The sequence below is a fragment of the Trachypithecus francoisi genome, unplaced genomic scaffold (assembly GCF_009764315.1).
Source record: "Trachypithecus francoisi isolate TF-2019V2 unplaced genomic scaffold, Tfra_2.0 Lachesis_group20, whole genome shotgun sequence".
NCBI classification, from domain to species: Eukaryota; Metazoa; Chordata; class Mammalia; order Primates; family Cercopithecidae; genus Trachypithecus; species Trachypithecus francoisi.
The window spans coordinates 33,626,350-33,652,706 of NW_022681466.1; the positions used below are offsets into that span (position 1 = coordinate 33,626,350).

General features: G+C 41.5%; 1 protein-coding gene across 1 annotated transcript in view; it reads left to right on the top strand.

The window, feature by feature from the left end:
- Positions 1 to 323: 323 nt before the first annotated feature.
- PPM1E (protein phosphatase, Mg2+/Mn2+ dependent 1E) overlaps positions 324 to 26,357 on the top strand; it is a 233,411-nt gene continuing 207,377 nt past the window's right edge. Inside the window, exon 1 of the mRNA XM_033183687.1 lies at positions 324 to 1,064. Within this exon, the coding sequence (XP_033039578.1) occupies positions 571 to 1,064 (494 nt within the window). The 5' untranslated portion in view covers positions 324 to 570. The remainder of the gene's footprint in view (positions 1,065 to 26,357) is intronic.

Sequence of the window (26,357 nt, forward strand, 5' to 3'; positions counted from 1 at the left end):
ATCTTTCAAAACATACGCTAAGGCAAGGAACAGATAAGGAAACGGAAGTACATCCAATTGGGATCCAAGCAACCCAAGTGGGAACCAACAGCTAGACTTAGAGATGTCTTAGCTCACTCTTAACCACGTGAGGGTAGGGTATCCAGCCAATAAAGACATTCAGAGTTGGAGAGCGGGCGAGTGGAGTGTCCTTTCGACTCCGCGGACTCGACGGGAGGGACCCTGCAATGCTTAATTAGAACCGGTTGCCATGGCGACAGTCTCTAGGCAGCGTGGGCTGAGCTCTCGGTAGGAATAAAGGGTGGGCCGCCGCTGGACCCTGCGCGCGCCCGCCACCAACTTTCCCTCCAGATCCGAGAGGGGCGGCGCGCTCCACCATTGGGCCGCGCACGTCCGTGCTCGGCGGCGCGCACGCCTGCGGGAGCCCTCTCCAGGCAACCTAGTGCTGATTGCTCGTGCCGGTGCGGCCCTTAACCGCCCTTGCGGGAGCCCGAGGCTCAAAAGCAGCCCCTTACCCTTCCTGGGCTTCCCCCAACCCTTTTCCCGGTCTGTCCCGGGGCATGAGCAGCGATGGCCGGCTGCATCCCTGAGGAGAAAACTTACCGGCGCTTCCTGGAGCTATTCCTGGGCGAGTTTCGCGGACCGTGCGGCGGCGGCGAGCCGGAGCCGGAACCCGAACCCGAACCCGAACCCGAACCCGAGTCCGAGCCCGAGCCCGAGCCCGAACCTGAACTGGTAGAATCTGAGGCGGCCGAGGCTTCAGTAGAGGAACCTGGGGAGGAGACGGCCACGGTAGTCGCGACGGAAGAGGGGGACCAGGAGCAAGACCCGGAGCCCGAGGAGGAGGCGGTGGAAGAGGAGGCGGTGGCGGCGGTTGAGGGTGAGGTGGAGGAGGAGGCGGCGGCGGCGGCAGCAGCCCCGGGGCACTCGGCCGTGCCGCCGCCGCCGCCGCAGCCCCAGCTACCGCCTTTGCCCCCGCTGCCGCGGCCGCTGTCAGAGCGCATCACCCGCGAGGAGGTGGAGGGCGAGAGCCTGGACCTGTGCCTGCAGCAGCTCTACAAATAGTTAAGTAGCTGGGCTCGGCTGGGGGTGGGCCCGCGGTCCCCACCGCGCTGGCCTCGGACGCGGCTCCCTCGGCCCCTCAAACTGCTCTCTTTTCTGCTCGTCTCCCCCGCACCCGCGCTTGCCCCCGCTGAAAGCGCCCCCGCTGCTCGGACCCGGGCGGTCGGCTGAGAGCTGCCCACGCCCGCCTTGGCCCCCACGCCTCCTGCCCGGCCCTGGAGCCGCTCTCCTGAGCCCCCGCGCCTTCCCGCTGGGCCCGGGCCCCTCATCCCCCTTCACCTCGGCCCCCAGCTTCTAGCTCCACTTCACGCAACCTTTCCCTTTCCTGACTGGAAAGGTCCTTCCTCCCAGGCTTGAGCTCCCTCTTCTTCCCAGCTCCATTCTTTCTCCCGGAGGTTTCCTCCCACCCCAGTCTGTCTTTTCCCGGGCAGAGTGCCTTGTTTGGCGGCAGAGACGCGACTCCTTTCTAGTCTGAGCTGCTAGGTGCCTCCTGCGTAACTGCAACAACAATGATGATTTTCCCGGCCCCATATCCAGATGAGATACTGGAGTAGATTTTCCGTCAGGTGCTCAATGTTGAAAGCGAAGGGCTTTTTAGATGTTTTCATACAGGGGAGCCTACTCTCTTAGTTTAGACATTTGACATTTCATAATTGAGGGAGGTGGGAAGGAATTGAGAGGGAAGGGTAAGCAAAATTTTGCAAGCGAGCCTTCGGGTGAAAGAGCCGTAATTCATTAAAGTGGAAAAGTCAGGCTGTTTTGATTAAACTGCAATTAGGTGCAGTATTTTCAGTCCATTAAGTAGATGGGGTGGGGTGGGGAGAAAGCAGATGGCTTAGCTACACAGATGAAAGTCTAAAATAGAAAGGTCAAGGCTTTGCCTTTCATCCCAGTTCTGGTTTTTATAGGCCTGAAATAGAAACGGTTTACAATTGCGTTTTTTAATGGAATTGTTCCGAAATAATGACAGAGGAGAATACTAGTAAGTCTCTGAAAACATTGGTAAACCTGAAAAGTCTTTTGCCATTCAGCTGATAGTTGTAATGAAAGGTGTTACTCTGGCCACCCAAAAAGTTTACTACTGCAAGATTCACTGTAATTAAGTTCAAACTCACTTTTGGGATTTTCTCAAAAGCCTAAATAAAAGAAGGGCCTGGAAAATAAACCGGTTTTGTCTTCATCCAAGCTAATAGACACCTGATCAAATCATTCTCTTGTTAAAGCAGCAGTTTATCAATAGGGGAAAATCATTTAACAAATCTTCTATAGAAGTGAACTGTGTTGATGTCTCAGAATATAAGGTATCTAAAATTTAATTTTTAAATACTGTTCAATTAGAAAGGTAATAATGCTTTTTGAGAAATGTAAAATATAAAATGGTGTGTAATACCACCACCCAGAGATAAACAGTATTAACATTTTAGGGTATATCTGGTCTTTGTAAACTATCATAGAAAAGGGCTTCTGAGATGTAATTTTTTACACTATTTAAAGATAAAGCTTCCTGCTTAAAATAAAATGGAAATGTTTATTAAATGTATTTATCTTAGCAGCAGACTAGCTCTATCTTGACAGTTAATTCTTACCTTTACAAATGCAGTTTGCAGAATTAAACACAATCCAAGCTTTAGAGAATGTCCAAATAAGGTCATTAGTTTAGTACAACCCTGAACATTTGCCATGTAAGAAGGTTTTTTTTTTTTTTTTTTTTTTAATGAAACTTAAATTTAAAGATGGTGGCAAGAGGATATGTGTTTTTTCATATAGAAAGGGTAAGTGGCCGGAGCGGTAGCTCACTCCTGTAATTCCAGCTTTTTGGGAGGCTGAGGTGGCAGATCATGAGGTCAAGAGTTCGAGACCAGCTTGACCAACATGGTGAAACTGCATCTCTACTGAAAATACAAAAATTCGCTGGGCGTGGTGTTGCGCGCCTGTAATCCCAGCTACTCAGGAGGCTGAGGTAGGAGAATCGCTTGAACCAGAGAGGCGGAGGTTGCAGTGAGCCGAAATTGAGCCAGTGCACTCCAGCCCGGGTAACACAGCGAGACTCTGTCTCAAAAAAAAAAAAAAAAAAAAAAAATTAATTTTGATATAGGTATAAACTAGAAAAAACTGAAATGATAAAATGGCCATCTAGTTGAGAACAGAAGTTTGGATTTGAAATAAAACTAGCAAAATTAAAGTTGGAAAATATTTCACCTTAAATCAGAGATTTCATCATTTATATTGTGTTTTGTACAGAAGCTGTTAATGTATTTTTATTTAGATATAAAATGGTTGGCTTGTTCGTGTAAAGTATCTTTAAGGTCTTTAACAGGTTAAAAAAACAGTTTTTGCTGGACGCAGTGGCTCATGCCTGTAATCCTAGAAGTTTGGGAGCCTGAGGCGGGCCGATCACCTGTTTGAGACCAGCCTGTCCAACATGGCAAAACCCTGTCTCTACTAAAAACACAAAAATTAGCTGGACCTGGTGGCGCATGCCTGCAATCCCAGCTACTCAAAAGGCTGAGCCACAACAATTGCTTGAACCCAGGAGGCGGAGGTTGCAGTGAGCCAAGATCCTACTGCTGTCCATTCCAGCCTGGGTGACAGAACAAGACCTTGTTCCCCCACCTTCCACTCCCCCACCAAAATAAAATAATAAAATCACATTTAGCTGGGCATGGTGGCATGCACCTGTAGTCCCAGCTACTTGGGAAGCTGAAGTGGGAGGCTTGCCTGAGCACAGGAGGTTGAGGCTGTAGTGAGCCACTGTACTCCAGCCTGGGTGACAGTGAGACTTTGTCTCAAAAAAAAAGTTACCTATGTTTTACTCCTTTCTCCAAATTTAAATCCCCCAAGAGATTAAAATAATTTCAATGACAATCTGAGAATTTCTGAGGTTAAGGAGAAACTGTCCTTTGAAAAGGTGGAAGCGAGAGATTTTATAACTTTGAGATAATTTGTAAATAAGGGTATAACTGATCTTACAGGAGATGTGAATATAAGGCTGTCTAGTTTATGTAGGTCAATATTTTGTATTTAATTTCTCTGTACAATACTACAGATAACATATTTGTTTTAATCCAGAAGAAACAAATATTCTGAAGTCTTTTTTTTTTTTGAGATGGAATCTCACCCTGTGGTCCAGGCTGGAGTGCAGTGGCTTGATCTCAGCTCACTGCAAGCTCCGCCTCCTGGGTTCACGCCATTCTCCTGCCTCAGCCTCCCCAGTAGCTGGGACTACAGGCGCCCACCACCACGCCCAGCTAATTTTTTGTATTTATGGTAGAGACAGGATTTCACTGTGTTAGCCAGGATGGTCTCAATCTCCTGACCTTGTGATCCAGCCGCCTTAGCCTCCCAAAGTGCTGGGATTACAGGCGTGAGCCATGGCGCCCGGCCCTGAAGTCTTTTTTCTTTCCATATTTTACCAGTAGACTATGAGACGAAGATGAAGTCGTTATTAGAGCTATATTGTCATCATATTTTCAGAACAGTTGTTTCCTCAGTTATTCATTTAGTCTGAGTTGGATTTCCCAAGGGGGAAACCAGTATCCCAAGAGTCTGGCAAAGTTAAGTAGTTCCAGATGGCTTGCAGTAATAATGAGGGTGGACACTTTAAAAATGTCTTGGAAAAGAAAATTGCTGGTTATAGAGGCTAATAATTCAGTTACATTGAATTGTGTGAATCATTAATGACTTTGGATTAGGTCAGAAAATCATTAAACTTTATCTAATTTACAAATATATAAATGGGAAATACATGGATGCATATTCTATAATACCTATTTTTAAATTGCACATTTTTTCTCATTCAAAAATAAACATTCACATTTAAATAAAGGAGTGGAGAACATTCACATAAGCAAAAAAAGGAAAAATACCACTCATTGTTAATCATGCTTTCCAGGTTTTTCTCCTGCTTCTCAGGCTACCCCACTTCTTCTCTGTGAGCTTTTAATATTCTGCCTACCCCTTTAATGTTGGTGTTCTGTCCTTGACCTTCTCTTGTCTGGTTGACTTATTTGTCCCTAGTCAATATCAATCTCTCACATGACTTTAGTTATTGTAGTTACGCTAAAGGCTCCTGACTCTATCTTCATCCTTGCTTTGATTGCTGGAACAGCTTTACCTAGATATCAAATTTTCCTCAGATTAAACTGTCTAAAACAGAATTCAGTCCTCCAGCCCTCTTTACTGCCCCCAAAACAAACAAAACTAAAACCTGATACTCTTTCTGGTGGGTCCATCCCTGACTTCTCCTTTCATCTCTCACATTCAGTCAAATCTTGTTAATTCTACCTTATAAATATCTCTTAAATATGTCTTTCTCCATTCCCACTGTCATTGTCATCTCTTGCCAGTCTTACCCTTCTGCAATATATTTTCCCCAGTGTAGACAAAATGTTTAATTGTCACACTGGTTAAACATTTTTACCCTTTACCCAGAGTTAGCCAAACTGTAAGGTTAAGGGCACAGTCTTCCATACTGCCAAGTCTGCCCAAGACTTCTGATCCTATTGTAAGGGGTTAGGGTGCAACTACAAATTTCAAATGAAGAGGCTACACAAGACCATCCTCACTTCTGACAGCAACTTCCTGTTTGTGGGTTTCCCCAAACCATCCTCAGATTCAGTAATGCACTGGAAAAACTCATAGAAGTCACTGAAAGCTATTACACTTAGGGATACAGTTCATTATAAAGACAAGCTACAAATTAGAACCAGTCAAAGGAAGAAAGATGCTTAGGGTATAGTCGAAGAGAGTTGTTGGAGATATGAAACTTCCATTGTTCTCAGGGAATATACATTCCATACCCTCCCAGCATGAATGTATGGATGTATGGAAATATATACAGGGTATTGCCCACCCAAGAAGTTCACCTAAACTTTGGTGTGTATAGAGTTTGTGTTTTGTTTTGTTTTTTAAAGAGATGGGGTCTCATTATATTGCCTACACTGGATTCAAACTCCTGGCTCAAATGATCCTCTTACCTCAGCAGAGTTTTCATTGAGATTTATTGATTGATTGCATGGTTGAACTCAGTTTCCAGTCTACCCTCTCCAGAGGTTAGGCTCATACTATGTGGTTCAAGGGACCCATCATGAATAGTAAGAGTACTCATATTACTCCAGAAATTCCAGGGGTTTAGAGGCTACCTCCCAGGAGCTGGGGACAACATCTGGACCTGTCTTTGGACAAGGTTAAATTTTTTACTACATATTCTTCATCACCTATCTCTCCTTTGCCCTCTAGATAAAATCCAAAAGTAAGGACTTATAATGTTACTTCATTAATCTTATTTCTGGCATCACTATCCACCCACTTCATCCCAACTCTACTCCTCCAGAAACTCCACTTCAGCTATATTAAACGAATGTATTTGTTTGAATGTATTGTGTTCTCTTTTGCCTCTGTACCTTTGCACATAGTATATTTTTCCCTCTGCTTGGAATACTGTGTTCCCCCAAAAGCCACTCCCAACACAATCCAATCTCTTCCCATTTTGTAGTTCTTTGTTTAACACCTCTTCCTTGAGGAAGCCTTTGTTTACCGTCCTCACACTCATAATGAGTTGGGGTCCCTTCTGTGTTCCTTTCCGTAATACCCAATGCCATTCCTCTTGTAAGTACTTGGTTTAATTTATTATTTTTTGTCAACAAATATTTATATCTCTTGTCACTAGACCAGAGGTCTCCAAAGTGAATTACACCTAAAATACTTCATTGGGGCAAAGGAAGAAAACATTAGAATCTGTTTATTTGTATATAACATATGAAATTAAGTGCTATTAATATTCGACATATTTATTGAGATTGACAACTTGTTCTGACAACTGATTTCATGTGAAGCATAGTAAGTGAGGTATTCTGAGGGAGTGCAAATTCCACAGCTCATGGGGGTTGACTGTGGCATCCTTTCTCCAGTTTTTAGGCCATTATTATTATAGTTTATCTGTACCTGAGTAATGGATTTATGGATTATATTTTGTGGTTTTAACAAAATTAACCCTCATGAAATGGAAAATTGACTTTAAAAGTTCCTGTAAGATGGCCGGGCTTGGTGACTCATTCCTCTAATCCCAGCACTTTGGGAGGCTGAGGCAGGCAGATTGCTTGAGTCTTGGAGTTTGAGACCAGACTGGGCAACATGGCAAAACCTCATCTCTACAAATAAAATATAAAACTTAGCTCAGCTACTCAGGAGGCTGAGATGGGAGGACTGCTTGAGCCCAGGAGGTTGAGGTTGCAGTGAACCATGATCATGTCACTGCACTCCAGCCTGGGTAACAGAGTGAGACCTTGTTTCAAAAAAAAAAGTTTCTATGACAAAATCATGGGTTAAACATAATATTGATAATGCAAGTGTAAGAAACATAAAAGTTAAGAGCTTATAATTCCCCCACCCTTACTTATTACATATGAATTTGTATGATCAACAAATGTGTTTAAAAAATTGGTTTGGTAACTAGCTATTTTGAGGTTAAACTTAAAAAAAAAACTCATGTTGATAGATGTAGATCTAGCTCTTCCATTGTAGCTACTATATATCATTCTATAGTATGATTATACTATGATTTATCCAATCTCCTATTGATGGACATGTCAGTTGTTTTTAATTTATTTTATTTTATTTTTTATTTTTATTTTTTTGTATTTATTTATTTATTTTCTTTTTGAGATGGAGTCTCACTCTCTTGCCCAGACTGGAGTGCAGTGGTGTGATCTCGGCTCACTGCAAGCTCCACTTCCCAGGTTCACACCATTCTCCTGCCTCAGCCTCCCGCGTAGCTGGGACTACAGGTGCCCGCCACCATGCCCGGCTAATTTTTTGTATTTTTTAGTAGAGACAGGGTTTCACTGTGTTAGCCAGGATGGTCTTGATCTCCTGACCTCGTGATCCGCCCGTCTCGGCCTCCCAAAGTGCTGGGATTACAGGCTTGAGCCACTGCGCCTGGCTGTTTTTAATTTTTACACATATATTAAGTTAATACTGACTGCTCTAATGGATACATCCCAAAATCTCAAAGGCTTAACATAATTTTAGTTTATTTCTTGCCCATATAGAGTTCCTTCAGTGGAGAAGAAGGAGCTGTGTTCTGTGAAGTCATTAAGGAACCCAGGCTGATGGAGACTCTGTCCTTTTTAACCTGTGGTTTCCAACGTTGCTCTAGGTATCAGCATTCATCCAGCAAACATAAGAGAGTGGAGGATGGTGTTTGGAGGTTTTTAAGGGCCAGTCCTTAGAAGTGGCATATATCACTTCTGTTCATTTTCCACTGGCTAGAATTCAAGTCATATGACACCACCTGGGACTTACATTTCCTAAAAAAGGGGGCTGGGAAATGAATTGCTGACTTGGCAGTTGATTCCAAGAAACAACTCTACATTATGGAAAAAGAGTACAAAATCTTGGTGGGTGGCTTGGTGACCTCTGCTCTACAGATAATGCTAGTTTGGACATGTCTCCTTGTGCGTATGTTCATAGGTTTTTTGGATATGTTTCTAGAAGTGGAAATGTCAGATTGATATAAGTACATTTTAAATGTATTAGGCATTGCTGGATTGTTTTGTCCAGCAGTACTGTATGAGGAGTCTGGTTTCTCTAAGTTCTTGCTACCATTTGAACTGCCATACCGTGAAGCTTGTATTTTAACACAGTTGTGTGCCATTATTGCTACTGAACCATGTAGGAAAGAATGCTTATAGCTGAATATAATCTTGATTTAGGGCATTTTAGAAGAGGGGAAACTGCCTAAAAGTCTAAACTGCCTAAAGTCCAATAGGAATATAATATGAGCCACATATAGTTTAAAATTTTCTGTTAACCACCTTTTTAAAATTAAAAAGAAACAGGTGAATTTAATTTTAAAATGTATTTTAACTCAGTATATCCAAAATATTATTATTGCAACATGTAATCCATATTAAAATATTAATAAAATATTTTATATTTTTATATCAAGTTTTTAAAATCCTGTGTGTACTTTACACTTACAGGACATCCCAATTTGGTGTATCACATTTCAAATACTTAATAATTATATGGGGCTAATGGCTACCATAACAAACAATTTAGGTTTAGATTTGCTATTTTTTAAGAAAACCACAATTACAACAATAAAAACTTTAATTCCATAACACATAGCTAACAATTTTTAATTAATATTTAAAATTAACGAGGAAATATGACATTTCATTATTACATTAGAGACTGGCATTTCATATTGACATTAGAGCCACTTAGCTGGGCACAGTGCCTCACCCCTGTAGTCCCAGCACTTTGGGAGCCAGCCTGTTGCCCAGGCTGGATTGCAGTGGCGTGAACACAGCTCACTGCAACCTCAAACTTCTGGGCTCAAGGGGTCGTCCTGCCTCAGCCTTTCAAGTAGCTGGCACTACGGGTGTGTGCTGTCATGCCTGGCTAGTTTCTTCTATTTTGTTTTTTTGTTGTTTTTGAAACAGACTCTTGCTCTGTCACCCGGGCTGGAATGCAGTGGCCAATCATGGCTGATTGCATCCTTGACTTCCCAGGCTCCCGAGTCGCTGGGACTACAAGCACATGCCACCATGCTCGGCTAATTTTTCTATTTTTTTGTAGAGATGAGGTTTCGCCGTGTTAGCCAGGCTGGTTTTGAACTCCTGGCCTCAAGTGCTCTGTCCACCTCAGCCTCCCAAAGTGCTGGAATTGCAGGTGTGAGCCACCATGCCCTGCCTACTGGTTGTTTTCTTTCCAGGTTTTTATAGGCCTATTCTCATCATCTTCTTTTTTTTTTTTTTTTTTTTTTTTTTTTTTTTTTTTTGAGACGGAGTCTCGCAGTCGCCCAGGCTGGAGTGCAGTGGCCGGATCTCAGCTCACTGCAAGCTCCGCCTCCCGGGTTTACGCCATTCTCCTGCCTCAGCCTCCCGAGTAGCTGGGACTACAGGCGCCCGCCAACTCGCCCGGCTAGTTTTTTCTATTTTTTAGTAGAGACGGGGTTTCGCCGTGTTAGCCAGGATGGTCTCGATCTCCTGACCTCGCGATCCACCCGTCTCGGCCTCCCAAAGTGCTGGGATTACAGGCTTGAGCCACCGCGCCCGGCCATCTTCTTTCTCTTTATTATTATTTTCCTTTTCTGCTCTCCCATGAAAGGTAGAGGATAAGAGAAGAAAGAGAAGAAAGTATTGCATTCCCACATCCCTTTAGGTTGGCTTCTTATTTTATGTTTTCGTTCGTGCATTTGTTTTGCTTTGTTAACATTTTCAACTAGCTCTAGAAATGTTTGCAATTCTTATTACTGTTAGCATTCCAAAACTTTGTAATGAACATTCTTTTTTTTTTTTTTGAGACAGAGTCTCGCTCTATCACCAAGCTGGAGTGCAGTGACACGATCTCCGCTCACTGCAACCTCCGACTTCTGGGTTCAAGTGATCCTTTTGCCTCAGTCTCCCGAGTAGCTGGGATTACAGGCATGTGTCACCATGCGCAGCTAATTTTTGTATTTTTAGTAGAGACAGGTTTTCACCATGTTGCTCAGGATGGTCTCAAACTCCTGACCTTGTGATCCTCCTGCCTTGACCTCCCAAAGTGCTAGAATTACAGGTGTAAGCCACCACGCCTGGCCATTTTTCATGGATTTAAAAGAGTATCCTCATGTGAATTCTTTGAGAATATTGTGAACAATGACTGACAAGTTTGAAGAATAATATGATATGAAGAGTAAACTGTTTAAAAGATTGAGAGTATCCTTAATTCTTCATGTATATTTTCACTTAATACTCTCTGGTATATAGCTCTGAGAAAGACTGGTTCATTACTACCTACCGTAGTTTAAGAAAGAAAAAGAAACAAAACAATAGTCGCCTGGTTAGAAGTATCAAGCATAGTTTTTTTCCTGGTGACTTGATTCCATAATGATTTTTAAGATAACTATAGAAACATTACTATTATTGTCTTTTATGGATTGAAGTATTTAAACTGCTTTTTACCGCAAAGGACAACCTCTGGTCTTTGATATTTTTGTAATTTCTTTTTTTTTTTTTCCGAGATGGAGTGTCCTGTTACCCACGCTGGAGTACAGTGGCCCAATCTCGGCTCACTGCAACCTCCGCCTCCCAAGTTCAAGTGATCGTTCTGCCTCAGCCTCCCATGTAGCTGGGATTACAGGCATGCGCTACCATGCCTGGCTAATTTTTGTGTTTTAGTAGAAGCGAAGTTTCACCATGTTGGCCAGGCTGGTCTGGAACTCCTGACCTCAGGTCATCCACCCACCTTGGCCTCCCAAAGTGCTGGGGTTACAGGCACGAGCCACACTGCACCCAGCCTATTTTTGTAATTTCTGTTTTATTTTGTTTTTGTTTTTGAGATGGAGTCTCGCTCTGCTGCCCAGGCTGAAGTGCAGTGGCACGATCTTGGCTCACTGCAACCTCCGCCTCCCAGGTTCAAGTGATTCTCCTGACTCAGCCTCCTGAGTAGCTTGGATTACAGATCCGAGCCACCACGCCTGGCTGATTTTTGTATTTTTAGTAGAGACAGGGTTTCACCGTGTTGGTCAGGCTGGTCTCGAACTCCCAACCTCATGTTCTGCCCACCTCAGCCTCCCAAAGTGCTGGGATTACAGGCGTGAGCGACTGTGCCCGGCCTGTAATTTCTTATTCACATTTTTTCTATGTTGTGAATCTAAATACAAAAACTAAAATACTAATAAGCCTGTTTTTTTTGAGAAGTATATTGTAGCTAACCTCCACCTTTGCATAAGAAAAACAAACAAAAAATAAAATGTAAGTCCTTAAGGTGATATGTGTTTTTAGAAAAAAAAAATGTATGTATATATATTTGTGTGTATGCGTGACTCTATATACACACACATAGTAAAAATACTAAAAGGCTAAAATGCTAAAGGGCAATAATTAGGTTGTAAACACGTTCTTTATGGACTCTAACATGTTATTACATAAATATGAGATGACAATCATTAAGCTATCACTGATTTTGCAAAAGGAATGATCTCTTAAGTTCTGGGATTTTATTTCCAGCAACTCTGAATATTTATTAGTTCAAACTGGTTTAAAGCAGCTTATAAATAGTTTCATGTATTACTTGGAAAGATATTGGTCCTATTATTCATAATATATATAATCACAGAAACAAAAATATTTTCAACTTTTTCGGAGTCACGTGGAAGTTAACTATACATCTAGAAAAAATTTTCAGTGTTTTTAAAAGAAAACAGTTTTGCATCTATAATAAAAACCCTTTGCCCAGGGTATTTTCTGATCTTGGATTGATAAATATCTTTCTGTAATAGTTAACAATGTAAACTTGTAGAAGGTCAGCATTGTCTACACCCAAAATAACAATTGTACAAGTATGAGTAGTAGATAACCGTTCCTGTTTCTCTTGCTGCTGTGTACTATATTGTACTAAACTATATAAACTTGTTTAGGCATTGTTTTATATTTATTACCTCTTTTAATCATCATAAAAATATATGATAAAGATTTTTATCATTAACCTGTTTTGCAGATGAAAAAGCTGAGGCACATAGAATTTAAAGAACAAGTTTTCACCATCAGCAGTGTCACCAGGACATTAAGACTAGGCAGTCAGACTTGAGAGATTATAATTATGATGTTCATTTTATGATTCTCATGCTACATTACAAACACTTCCTATAGGGAAAAATTTCAATGCAAATGTAGAAATTGAATTTTGATTACTGCCATTTGCTTAGCTCAGGCTTTTATCACTTCTTGCCTTGATTACTTTAGTAGCCTCCCAACAAATTTCCCTGCCACTGGTCTTTTTTCCTTTTAATCTAACTTCACTGGATTTTCCAGCATGATTGAACTCACTATGGTTCTTTCTATAAATTATTTATTTATTTATTTATTTAGAGATGGAGTTTCGCTCTTATTGCTCAGGCTGGAGTACGATGGCACCATCTCGGCTCACCGCAACCTCCGCCTCCCAGGTTCAAGCGATTCTCCTGCCTCAGGCTCCTGCGTAGCTGGGATTACAGGCATATGCCAACACGCCAGGCTAATTTTGTATTTTTAGTAGAGACAGTGTTTCTCCATGTTGGTCAGGCTGGTCTCAAACTCATGACCTCAGGTGATCCACCTGCCTCGGCCTCCCAAAGTGTTGGGATTACAGGTGTGAGCCTCCATGCCCAGCCTAAAATTTATACCTATTTATTTACTTAGTGACAGAATTTCACTCTGTTACCCAGGCTGGAGTGCAGTGGTGGATCTTGGCTCACTGCAGCCTCCACCTCCCAGGTTCAAACGATTTTCCTGCCTCAGCCTCCCAAGTAGCTGGGATTACAGGTGCCTGCCACCACGCCCAGCTAATTTTTTGTATTTTTAGTAGACACAGGGTTTCACCATGTTGGCCAGGCTGGTCTCGAACTCCTGGCCTCAAGTGATCCGCCCACCTCAGCCTCCGAAAGTGATAGGACTACAAGCATGAGCCACTGTGCCCTGCTATTTTTTTAAATAGAGATGGGATCTCCGTATGTTACCCAGGCTGGTCTCAAATTCCTAGGCTCAAGTGATCCACCCACCTCGGCCTCCCAGAGTGCTAGGATTTGTAGGTATGAGCTACCTTGCCTGGCCCTTACCCTGATTCTCTAAAGATATAATGTTATTTCCTATCTTGCTGCCTTTGTAGATGCTGTTTCTTCTCCAAGGAGCATACGCTTCCTTGACTAACTAGAATAAACCTTCCTTTGGAGGCGGATAGGGTGGTTGGATTTTTATTTTATCTTCCACTCAAAAAAGTATCTTGTTCAGGCATTACCTGTAGATAAAGAGCCATCTAAGGGTTTTGCACCAAATATTTCTCTAAACTCTTATCTCTAATGAAAGAAAAGAAAAAGTTAACAATTATTGCTGTTTATTTTTATTTTTATTTTTATTTTATTTTATTTTATTTTTTGAGACAGAGTTTCACTCTTGTTGCCTAGGCTGGAGTGCAATGGCTCAGTATCAGCTCACCACAACCTCTGCCTCCTGGGTTCAAGCGATTCTCCTGCCTCAGCCTCCCACGTAGCTGGGATTACAGGCATATGCCACTATGCCTGGCTAATTTTGTATTTTCAGTAGAGATGGGGTTTCTCCATGTTGGTCAGGCTGGTCTTGAACTCTTGACCTCAGGTGTCCTGCCTGCCTCGGCCCCCCAAAGTACTGGGATTACAGGTGTGAGCCAATGCACCCAGCCTATTGCTGTTTATTAAAAACATAATTTAGAATCCAGAAATTCTTTAAACAATAGACTGAAAAAAATAGTTCACAACTTGTTATATGGCTTATAACAATGGCAAAAATTGGGCACGGTGGCTCATGCCTGTAATCCCAGCACTTTGGGAGGCCAAGATGGGCGGATCACGAGGTCAGGAGATCGAGACCATCCTGACTAACACGGTGAAACCCTATCTCTACTAAAAATACAAAAATTAGCTGGGCGCGGTGGCGGGTGCCTATAGTCCCAGCTACACGGGAGGCTGAGGCAGGAGAATGGCGTGAACCCGGGAGGCAGAGCTTGCAGTGAGTGGAGATCACCCCACCGCACTCTAGCCTGGGTGACAGAGAGAGACTCCGTCTCAAAAAAAAAAAAAAAGTTAAAAAATACATTATTTTTCACTTACTAAGATGCCTGGAGATATTTTTTTTCCATTTAGTACTTGACTAATCTTGCAATCTGTTTAAATTTTTCATTTTCACTATTATTTAAATAACTGAAGATACCTATCTTCTATATAATTTTAATTCCTAATGCAGCCGTCATCTACTCAACAAATGTCTCCTTTGGAAAGAAATCCTGTGTCTTTTTTTTTCCTTTAAGTAAAAAGAGAGACTGGGCTCAGTGGCTCCCGCCTGTAATTCCAGCACTTTGGGAGGTCAAGGTGGGCGGATTGCTAGAGCTACCAAGTTTGAGACCAACCTGAGCAACATGACAAAACCCTGTTTTTACAAAAAAATACAAAAATTAGTTGTGCATGGCAGTCCATGCCTGTAGTCCCAGCTGCTCGGGAGGCTGAGGTGGGAGGATGATCTGAACCCAGGAGGCTGCCCTGAGCCCAGGAGGTGGAGGTTGCAGTGAATCAGGATTGCACCACTGCACTCCAGCCTGAGTGATACAGCCAGACCTTGTCTCAAAAAAATACATATATAAATGAAAAGAAATATTTTTGTTTAGTTTGTGATCTGTATTAATGTCATATATTAAGTATCTGCTCTTTTAGAAGCAATAAAACACATACGGGTCATATAAGCAGTGGATTGGCCAGGAGTGGTGGCTCATGCCTGTAATCCCAGCACTTTGGGAGACTGAGGCAGGCAGATCACTTGAGGTCAGGAGTTCGAGACCGGCCTGGCCAACATGGCAAAACCCCATCTTTACTAAAAATACAAAAATTAGATGGGCATGGTGGTACACACTTGTAGTCCCAGCTATTCGGGAGGTTGAGGCAGGAGAATTGCTTGAGCCCAAGAGGTGGAAGTTGTAGTGACCTGAGATTGTGCCACTGCACTCCGGCCTGGGTAACAGAGAAAACTCTATCTAAAAAAAAAAAAAACAAAACAAAACACACACACACACAAAAACAGTGGATTATAAATTGACATAAAACATTGATCACTTATATTCTATAAGAGTCATGGATTATAACTCTCACCATTGTATCCATATACTGTAACATAGTTTTGGAATCCTCATTGTAAAATCGTTATTCCTTTGCATAATGAATTAAAAAATGGTTCAAAGTAAAGCTTATCTTTCAGAGGCAGAATTCCATTTTATATATTAAAATACCCAATTTATGTGTAAGTATAATATTAAAGTAAAGCTATCCTTGACTATGAAGGAAAAGAGGAGGAAATAAGACTAATGATATTAGCTTTAGTACAGGCCTGTAAAAAATACATTGAAGATTAAAATATAATTGAGCTGGGCATGTTAGCATACTCCTTTAGTTCCAGCTACTCCAGAGGAGGAGCAAGAGGATCACTTGAACCCAGGAGATCAGGCCGTAATATGCTATGACTACACCTATGAATAGCCACTGCACTCCAGCCTGGGCAACATAGTGAGACCCCATTTTTAAATTAAACAGGTAAAATATATTGATTATCAAATATAAAATAAAAACATTCTGTCAGATTGAGACCTTACAAATGAATAGCAAAAATTAGTACTTCAGTGTTGTTCAAACCAGCTAATTAAACATCACAATGGAAAAATCTATTAAATATTATATTAAGTAATTAGGATATTTTTATGTTCTTACATAGGTCAAAATTATCAAACCATGAAACTGAATTTTTTCTCACTTCCCCAAGGACTGTAAAAGATTTTTAATTAATTAAGCTTTCTGTATTGAGAATTCCCTTGGTTTTAAGAAGCTTTTTATTTTACTGTAACTTTTCTTTTTTTTTTTATTAGACAGAGTCTCGTTTTGTCGCCAGGCTGGAGTGCAGTGGCGCAATCTCAGCATGCTGCAACCTCTGCCTCCGGGATTCAAGTGATTCTCCTGCCTCAGTCTCCCAAGTAGGTGGGACTACAGGCACATGCCACCACGCCCAGCTAATTTTTGTATTTTTAGTAGAGACGGGATTTCACTATGTTGGCCAGGATGGTCTCGATCTCTTGACCTTGTGATCCACCCGCCTCGGCCTCCCAAAGTGCTGGGATTACAGGCGTGACCCACCACGCCCAGCTATTTCACTGTAACTTTTCTAAGTGGTTGTCAAATAAAGATAGTCTTATGTGTGGCTTGGTAATTTTTGTGGTTAATATATACTATGAAAGAATTATAGGTATGCAGTTCCATGCATATATGATCAGCCATGTCAAAGCAAGTATTGAGTTGTTTGGCATTTCATAATATGTATAGTTAAAAGTAAATTCTAAAAAAAAAAAATGGTAAGACCAGGCACGGTGGCTCCCAGCACTTTGGGAGGCCAAGGCGGGTGGATCACACGGTCGGGAGATTGAGACCATCCTGGCCAATGTAGTGAAACCCCGTCTCTACTAAAAATACAAAAATTAGCCAGGTGTGGTGGCGGGTGCCTGTTGTCCCAGCTACTCGGGAGGCTGAGGCAGGAGAATCGCTTGAACCCAGGAGGCAGAGCTTGCAGTGAGACAAGATTGCGCCACTGCACTCTAGCCTGGCAACAGAGCGAGACTATATCTCAAAAAAAAAGAAAAGAAAAGAAAAGAAAAATACATGATTAAAGACAGTAAGGGCCGGGCACGGTGGCTCACGCCTGTAATCCCAGCACTTTGGGAAGCTGAGGCGGCAGATCACGAGGTCAGGAGATCGAGACCATCCTGGCTAACATGGTGAAACCCTGTCTCTACTAAAAATACAAAAATTGTCAGGGCGTGGTGGCAGGCGCCTGTAGTCCCAACTACACCGGAGGCCGAGGCAGGAGAATGGCGTGAACCCGGGAGGCGGAGCTTGCAGTGAGCTGAGATCTCGCCACTGCACTCCAGCCTGGGCGACAGAGCGAGACTCCATCTCAAAAAAAAAAAAAAAAAAGACAGTAAGACAGTATTCTTAAAAAAAAAAAAAAAAAAACTGACATCAATGAGTTTATTTATTTATTATTTATTTATTTATTTTTTTTTTGAGACGGAGTCTCACTCTGTCACCCAGGCTGGAGTGCAGTGGCCGGATCTCAGCTCACTGCAAGCTCCGCCTCCGGGTTTACGCCATTCTCCTGCCTCAGCCTCCCGAGTAGCTGGGACTACAGGCGCCCGCCACCTCGCCCGGCTAGTTTTTTGTATTTTTAGTAGAGACGGGGTTTCACCGTGTTAGCCAGGATGGTCTTGATTCCTGACCTCGTGATCCGCCCGTCTCGGCCTCCCAAAGTGCTGGGATTACAGGCTTGAGCCACCGCGCCCGGCCGAGTTTATTTTTTTATTCACTTGTTTTCCACTTCATTACAGAACGAATTTCACATGGCAAATTAATTTTTTATAATGGAAGTAATATTTATTTACTCATCAAAAATTAAGTACTTACCATATGCCAGACACTGTGCTAAATGCTACTTATTCAGAGATAAATGTGTTCCTTTCCTCAAGAAGTGTGCGGTTTAGAGAAAAAGTCAGACAAGTTGACTAGCAAGTACAATACAATGTGAGCATGTTATTATTAACTCAATATTATGTATGAAGTGATATACTGAGCACCTTACACACTGTTATTCTCTATTTTCCGGGTAAGGAAATTAATTCTTAGAGACATTAGGTAACTTGTCCAAGGTCACACAGTAAGTGTTAGAATCAGAATTTGAACTCAGATGTGTCTGACTCCAAAGCTTGTTATCTTGCTGCCTCTGTACAATATACTGATTAGAGTTAAGATACAGCGATGCAGGCCAGGCGCAGTGGCTCACACCTGTAATCCCAGGACTTTGGGAGGCCAAGGCGGGCAGATCACAAGGTCAAGAGATCAAGACCATCCTGGCCAATATGGTGAAACCCCGTCTCTACTAAAAATACAAAAATTAGCTGGGTGTGGTGGCGTGCACCTGTAGTCCCAGCTACTCGGGAGACTGAGGCAGGAGAATTGCTTGAACCTGGGAGGCAGAGGTTGCAGTGAGCCGAGATCGTGCTACTGCACTCCAACCTGGTGGTAGAGCAATACTTCATCAAAAAAAAAAAAAAAAATGATATAACGACGCAGAGGATTTTATGGGGACACTGAGACATGGATGTCAAAGTAGTCCATTGGATTTTGGAAGGGGACACTTAAATTAGGTTTAGAAGACTCAATAAGAATTAGCCAAGAGGAAGAGGGAGCTGAAAAGCATTCCACCAGACATTACTATGTGCAAAGGCGTGGAGATGAGAAAGCATAGCACATTTGGTACTTGTCTGACTTTTATTTCTTTTTTTTTTTTTTTTTTTGAGACAGAGTCTTGCTCAGTTGCCCAGTCTGGAGTGCAGTGGCGCGATCTCGGCTCACTGCAAGCTTTGCCTCCCGGGTTCCGGCCATTCTCCTGCCTCAGCCTCCCAAGTAGCTGGGACTACAGGCGCCTGCCGCCACACCCGGCTAATTTTTTGCATTTTTAGTAGAGACGGGGTCTCGATCTCCTGACCTCATGATCCTCCTGCCTCGGCCTCCCAAAGTGCTGGGATTACAGGCGTGAGCCACCGCGCCCGGCCTTATTTCTCTTAATAAAGGAGGGTAAACCTGGAAGGAAAACCAGAGAATAACCTGAAAGTAATTCATTCATTCATTTATTCAGTTACTGTTGGGCACTGTAGACTCTGTATTTGCTATATTTCTAGGAAGATACTGGAATTTTTAAACTAAAAGTCACAGACATGTCACACATGTTAAACAACATACAACATAATCAGGAAGCAGAAGAGCCTTAAAATCTTCCACCCTGTAGTTTGTTTTATTTGGCTCTTAGAACAATGCCTTCTAAATTGTAAAATCTCTTTCTCTCTCTTTTTTTTTTCCCTGATCATTTCTCTCATCATGCTACCTGATGCCAAGCTGTGTGGATATTTTAGAACTTGAAGACTGCCTAAACTATTCCCATTTCAACTATGCTTAAATCCTATTTACTTCCTAAAGATTTGTAAAAGGATAGGTATGTTTCTGTTTATCAGTATTCACTGTGTGACCTTATCACACAGTGGATAAATGTACTAAAAGTACTAAAACAGATCCTTTCAAGGACACGTCTGGAGAGATAGAAGCATACTGAGCTGCTGAGTAGTATGCAGGACTACACAAGACCATGACCCATAAATCAACATATAAAGCTTAGGAGGTAGAGAATAACTTTTCTGAGTTTGAAGGGGTGATGTTCATAGATACATTTATCATTCAGTGAGATAAGTTTTTATTAGTTTATTTTTTCCACCCTTACAGTCTAAAGAGACAGGCTTTAACACTCATTTCAAATGCTATGTCTCACTAGAAGAATTTCCCTGAGGTCAGGTGGAAGTATAATTCCCTCCCATGAACTACCCCAGTATTGTACCAAAAGACATTTGGTAATTCTTTCCTTTTTATTATAAGTCATTTATATGCATTTCTTATCTCTTTTATTAAATTGTACCTTCCTTGAAGCCAAATTCGTGTTTGATCCACAGCACTAAACCTTGTACATAGGAGGCACTGAGTTAATATTTAATGAATTAAAGCATAGCATATATATTCTAAACTAAATTATTAGAGCAGTGTTAAGTGTTGAGCATGAATTACCTACATCAAAATTATCTCGAATGTTTTGTTAAAAATGTAAATTCCTGTGCTCCTGCCCACACCTACTGAACGAGAATTTCTATGGGTTCTGGGAATCTGTTTTGAATAAAAATTGCAGGTAATTGGCTGGGTGCGGTGGCTCATGCCTGTAATCCCAACACTTTGGGAGGCTGAGGCAGGTAGATCACTTGAGGTCAGGAGTTCGAGACCAGCCTGGTCAACATGGTGAAACCCTGTCTCTACTAAAAATGCAAAACTTAGCTGGATGTGGTGACACACACCTGAAATCCCAGCTACTCAGGAGGCTGAGGCAGGAGAATCACTTGAACCAGGGAGGCAGAGGTTGTAGTGAGCTGAGATCACGCCATTGTACTCCAGCCTGGGTGACAAGAGGAAAACTCCATCACCCACTCCCACCCCCAAAAAAATTGTAGGTAATTATGATGTATGCTAAAGTTTGAGAACCACTGCATTAGGGAGAATGTAAGAATCCAAATTAAAGTTACATTTATGTGAAAGGACAGATGTATATCTTGGTAAAAATTATAAACATTTAGTACATGATGGAATATAAAATATAAGAAAAAGTGAATAAATAGATATTTTCTTTTTTTTTTTTTGAGATAGAGTCTTGCTCTGTCGCCCAGGCTGGAGTGCAGTGGCCGGATCTCAGCTCACTGCAAGCTCCGCCTCCCGGGTTCACGACATTCTCCAGCCTCAGCCTCCCGAGTGGCTGGGACTATAGGCGCCTGCCACCTCACCCGGCTAGTTTGTTTTTTTTTTTTTGTATTTTTTAGTAGACATGGGGGGTTTCACTGGGTTAGCCAGGATGGTCTCGATCTCCTGACCTCGTGATCCACTGGTCTCGGCCTCCCAAAGTACTGGGATTACAGGCTTGAGCCACCGCGCCCAGCCATAAATAGATATTTTCAATGGAAATTTTTCTGTATTACAGTGAGGACCAATGTTCAATATTCAATCTTTGAAAGTTCAATCTAAAAAAGCATATTTAGATGTAAATAATTTTGAATATTGGCTATTTTCTGTGAATGCATGTGAAATAAAGTACCATGGTTTTATAATTAAAGACTAAGAAAAGACATATTGGACATCATATCTGCACATCCTTATATTGCTATATGCTAAAATTGCCTTTTAGGGCATGCTTCTTTATAAAATAGTTTGTAACTAATAGTACTGTCAGAAATATTGTAGTTTAGATAATACTTAACATATTTTGCTCCTTATTTTTCTGTAACAACACATTATATTGTTAGATTTATTTGTAGATTTTCTTTTTTGTGAATGTTTTATCTGTGATTTTTTTAAAATGTGAAATTGTTGGAATGCCATTTATCTTGGCTTATGCATTACTGAATTGATAAAGACTAAGATAAGCTATAATAAGCAAGTAATATAAATCTTCATCTAGGTAGTTCTTTTTTTTTTTTTTTTTTTTTGAGACTGAGTCTTCCTCTGTCTCCAGGCTGGAGTGCAGTAGCGTGATCTCCGCTCACTGCAACCTCCACCTCCTGGGTTCAAGCGATTCTCCTGCCTCAGCCTCCCAAGTAGCTGGGACTACAGGCACATGCCACCACGACCTGGCTGATTTTTGTATTTTTAGTAGAGACGAGGTTTCACCATGTTGGCCAGGATATTCTTGAACTCCTGATCTCACATGATCCGCCCGCCTTGGCCTCCCAAAGTGCTGGGATTACAGGTGTGATAAAGTAGTTATATAAACCTAAGCTGTCTTTATAATGGAAATGTTTAAAATAATGCTTGTAATGTAGAGCACTGGTCCAAGTATTTTACATACATTAGTTCATTTAATCCTCATGACAACTAAATAAGATAGGCATTGTTATTATCCTTATATTCCAAGTAAGGAAACTGAGGTATAGATTAAGTGATCTAAGTTTACACAGCTGATAAGTAGCTAGGATATGAGCCAGTACAATATAGGTTCAGAGTCAGCATTCTCAGCCACTCTATGATAATGTTATTGTTGTATTTTTAATTAGCTATTCGTTTGACTTTGTCATAATCATTATCAGATCTTCCAGCAGTTACATGGCAGATATTTTCAAGTAAATATTTTAAACAAATTCAGCCTATATCTAAACAGTATCTTTTAAAAATTGTTTTTAATGCTATTCTTACTTTTACTGATTATATGTAATAATATTGAGATTTCTTAAAAATAATTGGATTTCAGAGAATTGTTTTAGCCGCATTTTTGGTGTTTGTGATGGTAATAGAAGGTCATTTAACTTAAAAAAAAAAAAAAATGGTCAGACACGATGGCTCACATGCTTTGGGAGGCCGAAGCTGTGAGGATTGCTTGAGCCCAGGAATTTGAGACCAGCCTGGGCAACATAGTGAAACTCTGTCTCTACAAAAACATTTAAAAAATTAGCCAGACATGGTGGTGCGCCTCTGTAGTCCCACCTACTTAGGAGGCTGAGATAGGAGGATCCCTTGAGCCCAGGAGTTTGTGGTTGCAGTGAGTCATGATCGCACAACTGCACTCCAGCCTGTATGACAGAGGAGACCCTGTCTCCAAAAAAAAGCGGAGGGAGCATTGATTGACCCAAATGAAAATCTAGTAATTTTAATTTTCACAAGCTATTAGAACACGTGATGGATTCTTATGACAAAATCTAGATAAATTTGCATACCAATTTTGAAAAATTATATATAAAATGTTTAGTAATGTATATTTCTTTCTGATAAAAGGCACTAGTTTTTCTTTACAAAAATGCATTTTGAAATTAATGTCTCTGTGGTACACAGGAATAAAATATTTGTCTTTGATCTGTGTCATTTCCTCATTTTAAATTCACCAAATAGGTCATTTTGGTGTCATTTATTGCTTTATTTTAATAAATACTGAAAATGATTAACCACGTTGTAGAAATACCCAACTTATGAACTCATGAATATTGGGCTATGTTTTAATATGTAAATTATGTTTAAAAATTAATCTGTTTCTTCAAAACATTGACTTGCCTAAGTGGTTTAATTGAATACCATCAGACTATGTTATAATCAGGACAGCTCAGAAGAAGAGAGCTAAATTAGAGAGAGAAACCCAGAATGAAAAATAAGGGAGAGTTTAACCCTTAGAATAAAGGGTTAGAAAAAGAGGAGATGGGCTATAGGAATCTTTAATAAGAAGATTATAGGACTGGGTGCAGTGGCTCATGACTGTAATCCCAACACTTTGGAGGATGAAGCAGGAAGATTGCTTGAGCTCTGGAGTTTGAGACCAGCCTGGGCAACATAGCAAGACCCTGGCTTTACAAAAAAAATCAGCCAGGCATGGTAGTGCCTGCCTGTACTCCTAGCTACTTGGCAGGCTGAGGAAGGAGGATCCCTTAAGCTCAGAACTTGGAGGTTGCAGTGAGCCATTCAATCACCACTGAACCCCAGCTTGGGTGACAGAGTGAGACCTTTTTCCCCCCCTAAAAAAAATCATAGGTATGCCCAAACATTTTGCTCTTAATAGCATAATTAAGATATTTTTATTTTCAGTGCAAATTTGTAATCTAGTAAATTGAAAAACTTTATGAACATTGAATTATCTGTGGAACTCAAAGGAAAAAGGATCACTGTAATTTTATATTTTACATAAGAAAATATTTCTTGAACTGTTTTGCTTTGATCTGTATTTTGTCGTTTCATTGAGGGTAGAGAAAGAATGAATCACTTTTTACAAACAAAATATTTTTCTTTTCTTAATTTGACACCAGTATGAAACTTACCCAAGGTGTTTAAGTTTTTAAAATGTAAACTGAAGATTTGATTGTTATTAAAGTACCATTTTACCTGATGACTGGGAGGATTCAGCATAGTGCGAGGGAGTGGGTAACAAGTACCTAAAAGTGTACATAGGGCAACTAATAACTGTTGAAAGAATGATAGTGTCCTGTTTCTCAAACAGAATTTTATCTTACTACACAAGGAATTTAATGCAATTTATTCTATAGAGTTTCCTACTAGAATATAAGCTCCATGAGGCAGAGACTTTCTTTTGCTCACCATCCTATCCTCAGTACCTAGAATACTGAATGCTTAGGACATAGAAGGTTTTCAGAAAGTACTTAATGAATAAATATATGCTTAACACATTTTTTATAGTGGCAAAATATACATCACTTATGGGTTTGATATTGTTGTTGTTTTGAACCAAGATTTCGCTCTATCACCGAGGCTAGAGTATGGTGGCATGATCATGGCTCACTGCAGCCTCGGCCTCCTGGTTGCAATCACTCTTCCCATCTCAGCCTCCTGTGTAGCTGGCTGGGACTCAGTGTGCCAGTACACCCAGCTATTTTTTTTTTTTTTTTCCTGAGATGGAGTCTTGCTCTGTTGCCCAGGCTGGAGTGCAGTGGCCTGATCTCAGCTCACTGCAGCCTCCACCTGGCAGGTTCAAACAATTCTCCTGCCTCAGCCTCCTGAGCAGCTGGAATTATAGGCACGCGCCACCAACCCTGGCTATTTTTGTATTTTTAGTAGAGACGGGGTTTCACCATGTTGGCCAGGCTGGTCTTAAACTCCTGACCTCAGATGATCCACTTCTCTTGGCCTCCCAAAGTGTTGGGATTACAGACATCAGCCACCATGGCTGGCCATCTTTTTTTTTTTTTTGAGACGGAATCTCGCTTTGTTGCCCAGGCTGGAGTGCAGTGGCGCGTCTTGGCAACTTCTGCCTGTCAGGTTCAAGCAGTTCTCGTGCCTCAGACTCCGAAGTAGCTGGGACTACAGGCATGTGCCACCATGCCTGGCTAATTTTTATATTCTTTGTAGAGATGGGGTTTCACCATGTTGCCCAGACTGGTCTCAAACTCCTGGGCTCAAGCAATCTGCCCACCTCAGCTTCCTAGAGCTGAAATTACAACTCTGATTCTCAGGCTGAGATTACAGGCCTGAGCCACAGCTCCTGGCTCTAATTTATGTTTTAAGTAGCATTTTGTTCTGATTAGATGGAAGCCATATGCTCATTATAGGAATTTTTGAAACTATGGGTAAAAAGAACAAAAATTACTTGTATTTTGCCACTCCAAATAGCCATCTTTTAGGAATAGTTTTCTCTCTTTCTTTTTTCTGTGCAAATATAACTAAATTGCGATGATACATAATATATACATGTAGTATTGTGCCCTGCTTTTTCCCTTCAACACTTTCAAGTGAGCACTTTTGTAAATCATTAAACATTCCTTGAAAACATAATGTTGGCCGGGCGCGGTGGCTCAAGCCTGTAATCCCAGCACTTTGGGAGGCCGAGACGGGCGGATCACGAGGTCAGGAGATCGAGACCATCCTGGCTAACACGGTGAAACCCCGTCTCTACTAAAAATACAAAAAACTAGCCGGGCGAGGTGGCGGGCGCCTGTGGTCCCAGCTACTCGGGAGGCTGAGGCAGGAGAATGGCGTGAACCCGGGAGGCGGAGCTTGCAGTGAGCTGAGATCTGGCCACTGCACTCCAGACCGGGCGACAGAGCAAGACTCCGTCTCAAAAAAAAAAAAAAAAAAAAAAAGAAAACATAATGTTGAAATGTTGTTAGTGTGATTTTGCTCAAAATTCACAGTAGGAGGTATATTTCATTTTGTGATTAAGGCCACACACACATACATAATTGTTGAAAACAGTATTAAGGGTAATGCATTCTGATTTTTTTTTTTTTTTTTTTTTTTTTGAGTCAGAGTTTCGCTCTTGTTGCCCAAGCTGGAGTGCAAAGGTGCGATCTTGGCTCACTGCAACCTCCGCTTCCTGGGCTCAATCAATTCTGCTCCTTCTGAGTAGCTGGGATTACAGGCATGCACCACCACACCCAGCTAATTTTTTGTATTTTTAGTAGAAACAGGGTTTCACCATGTTTGCCAGGCTGGTCTCGAACTCCCGACCTCAGGTGATCTGCCCGCCTCGGCCTCCCAAAGTGCTGGGATTACAGATGTGAGCCACCAAGCCCAGCCTGCATTCTGATATTATCTGTTGTATTTTATTCTTTAAAATATGCTTGTTCCATCCCTTTGACTGATTTTGCATTTCACTAATGGATTGCAGCCTGAAGTTGGAAAAATGTCTCTTGTATGA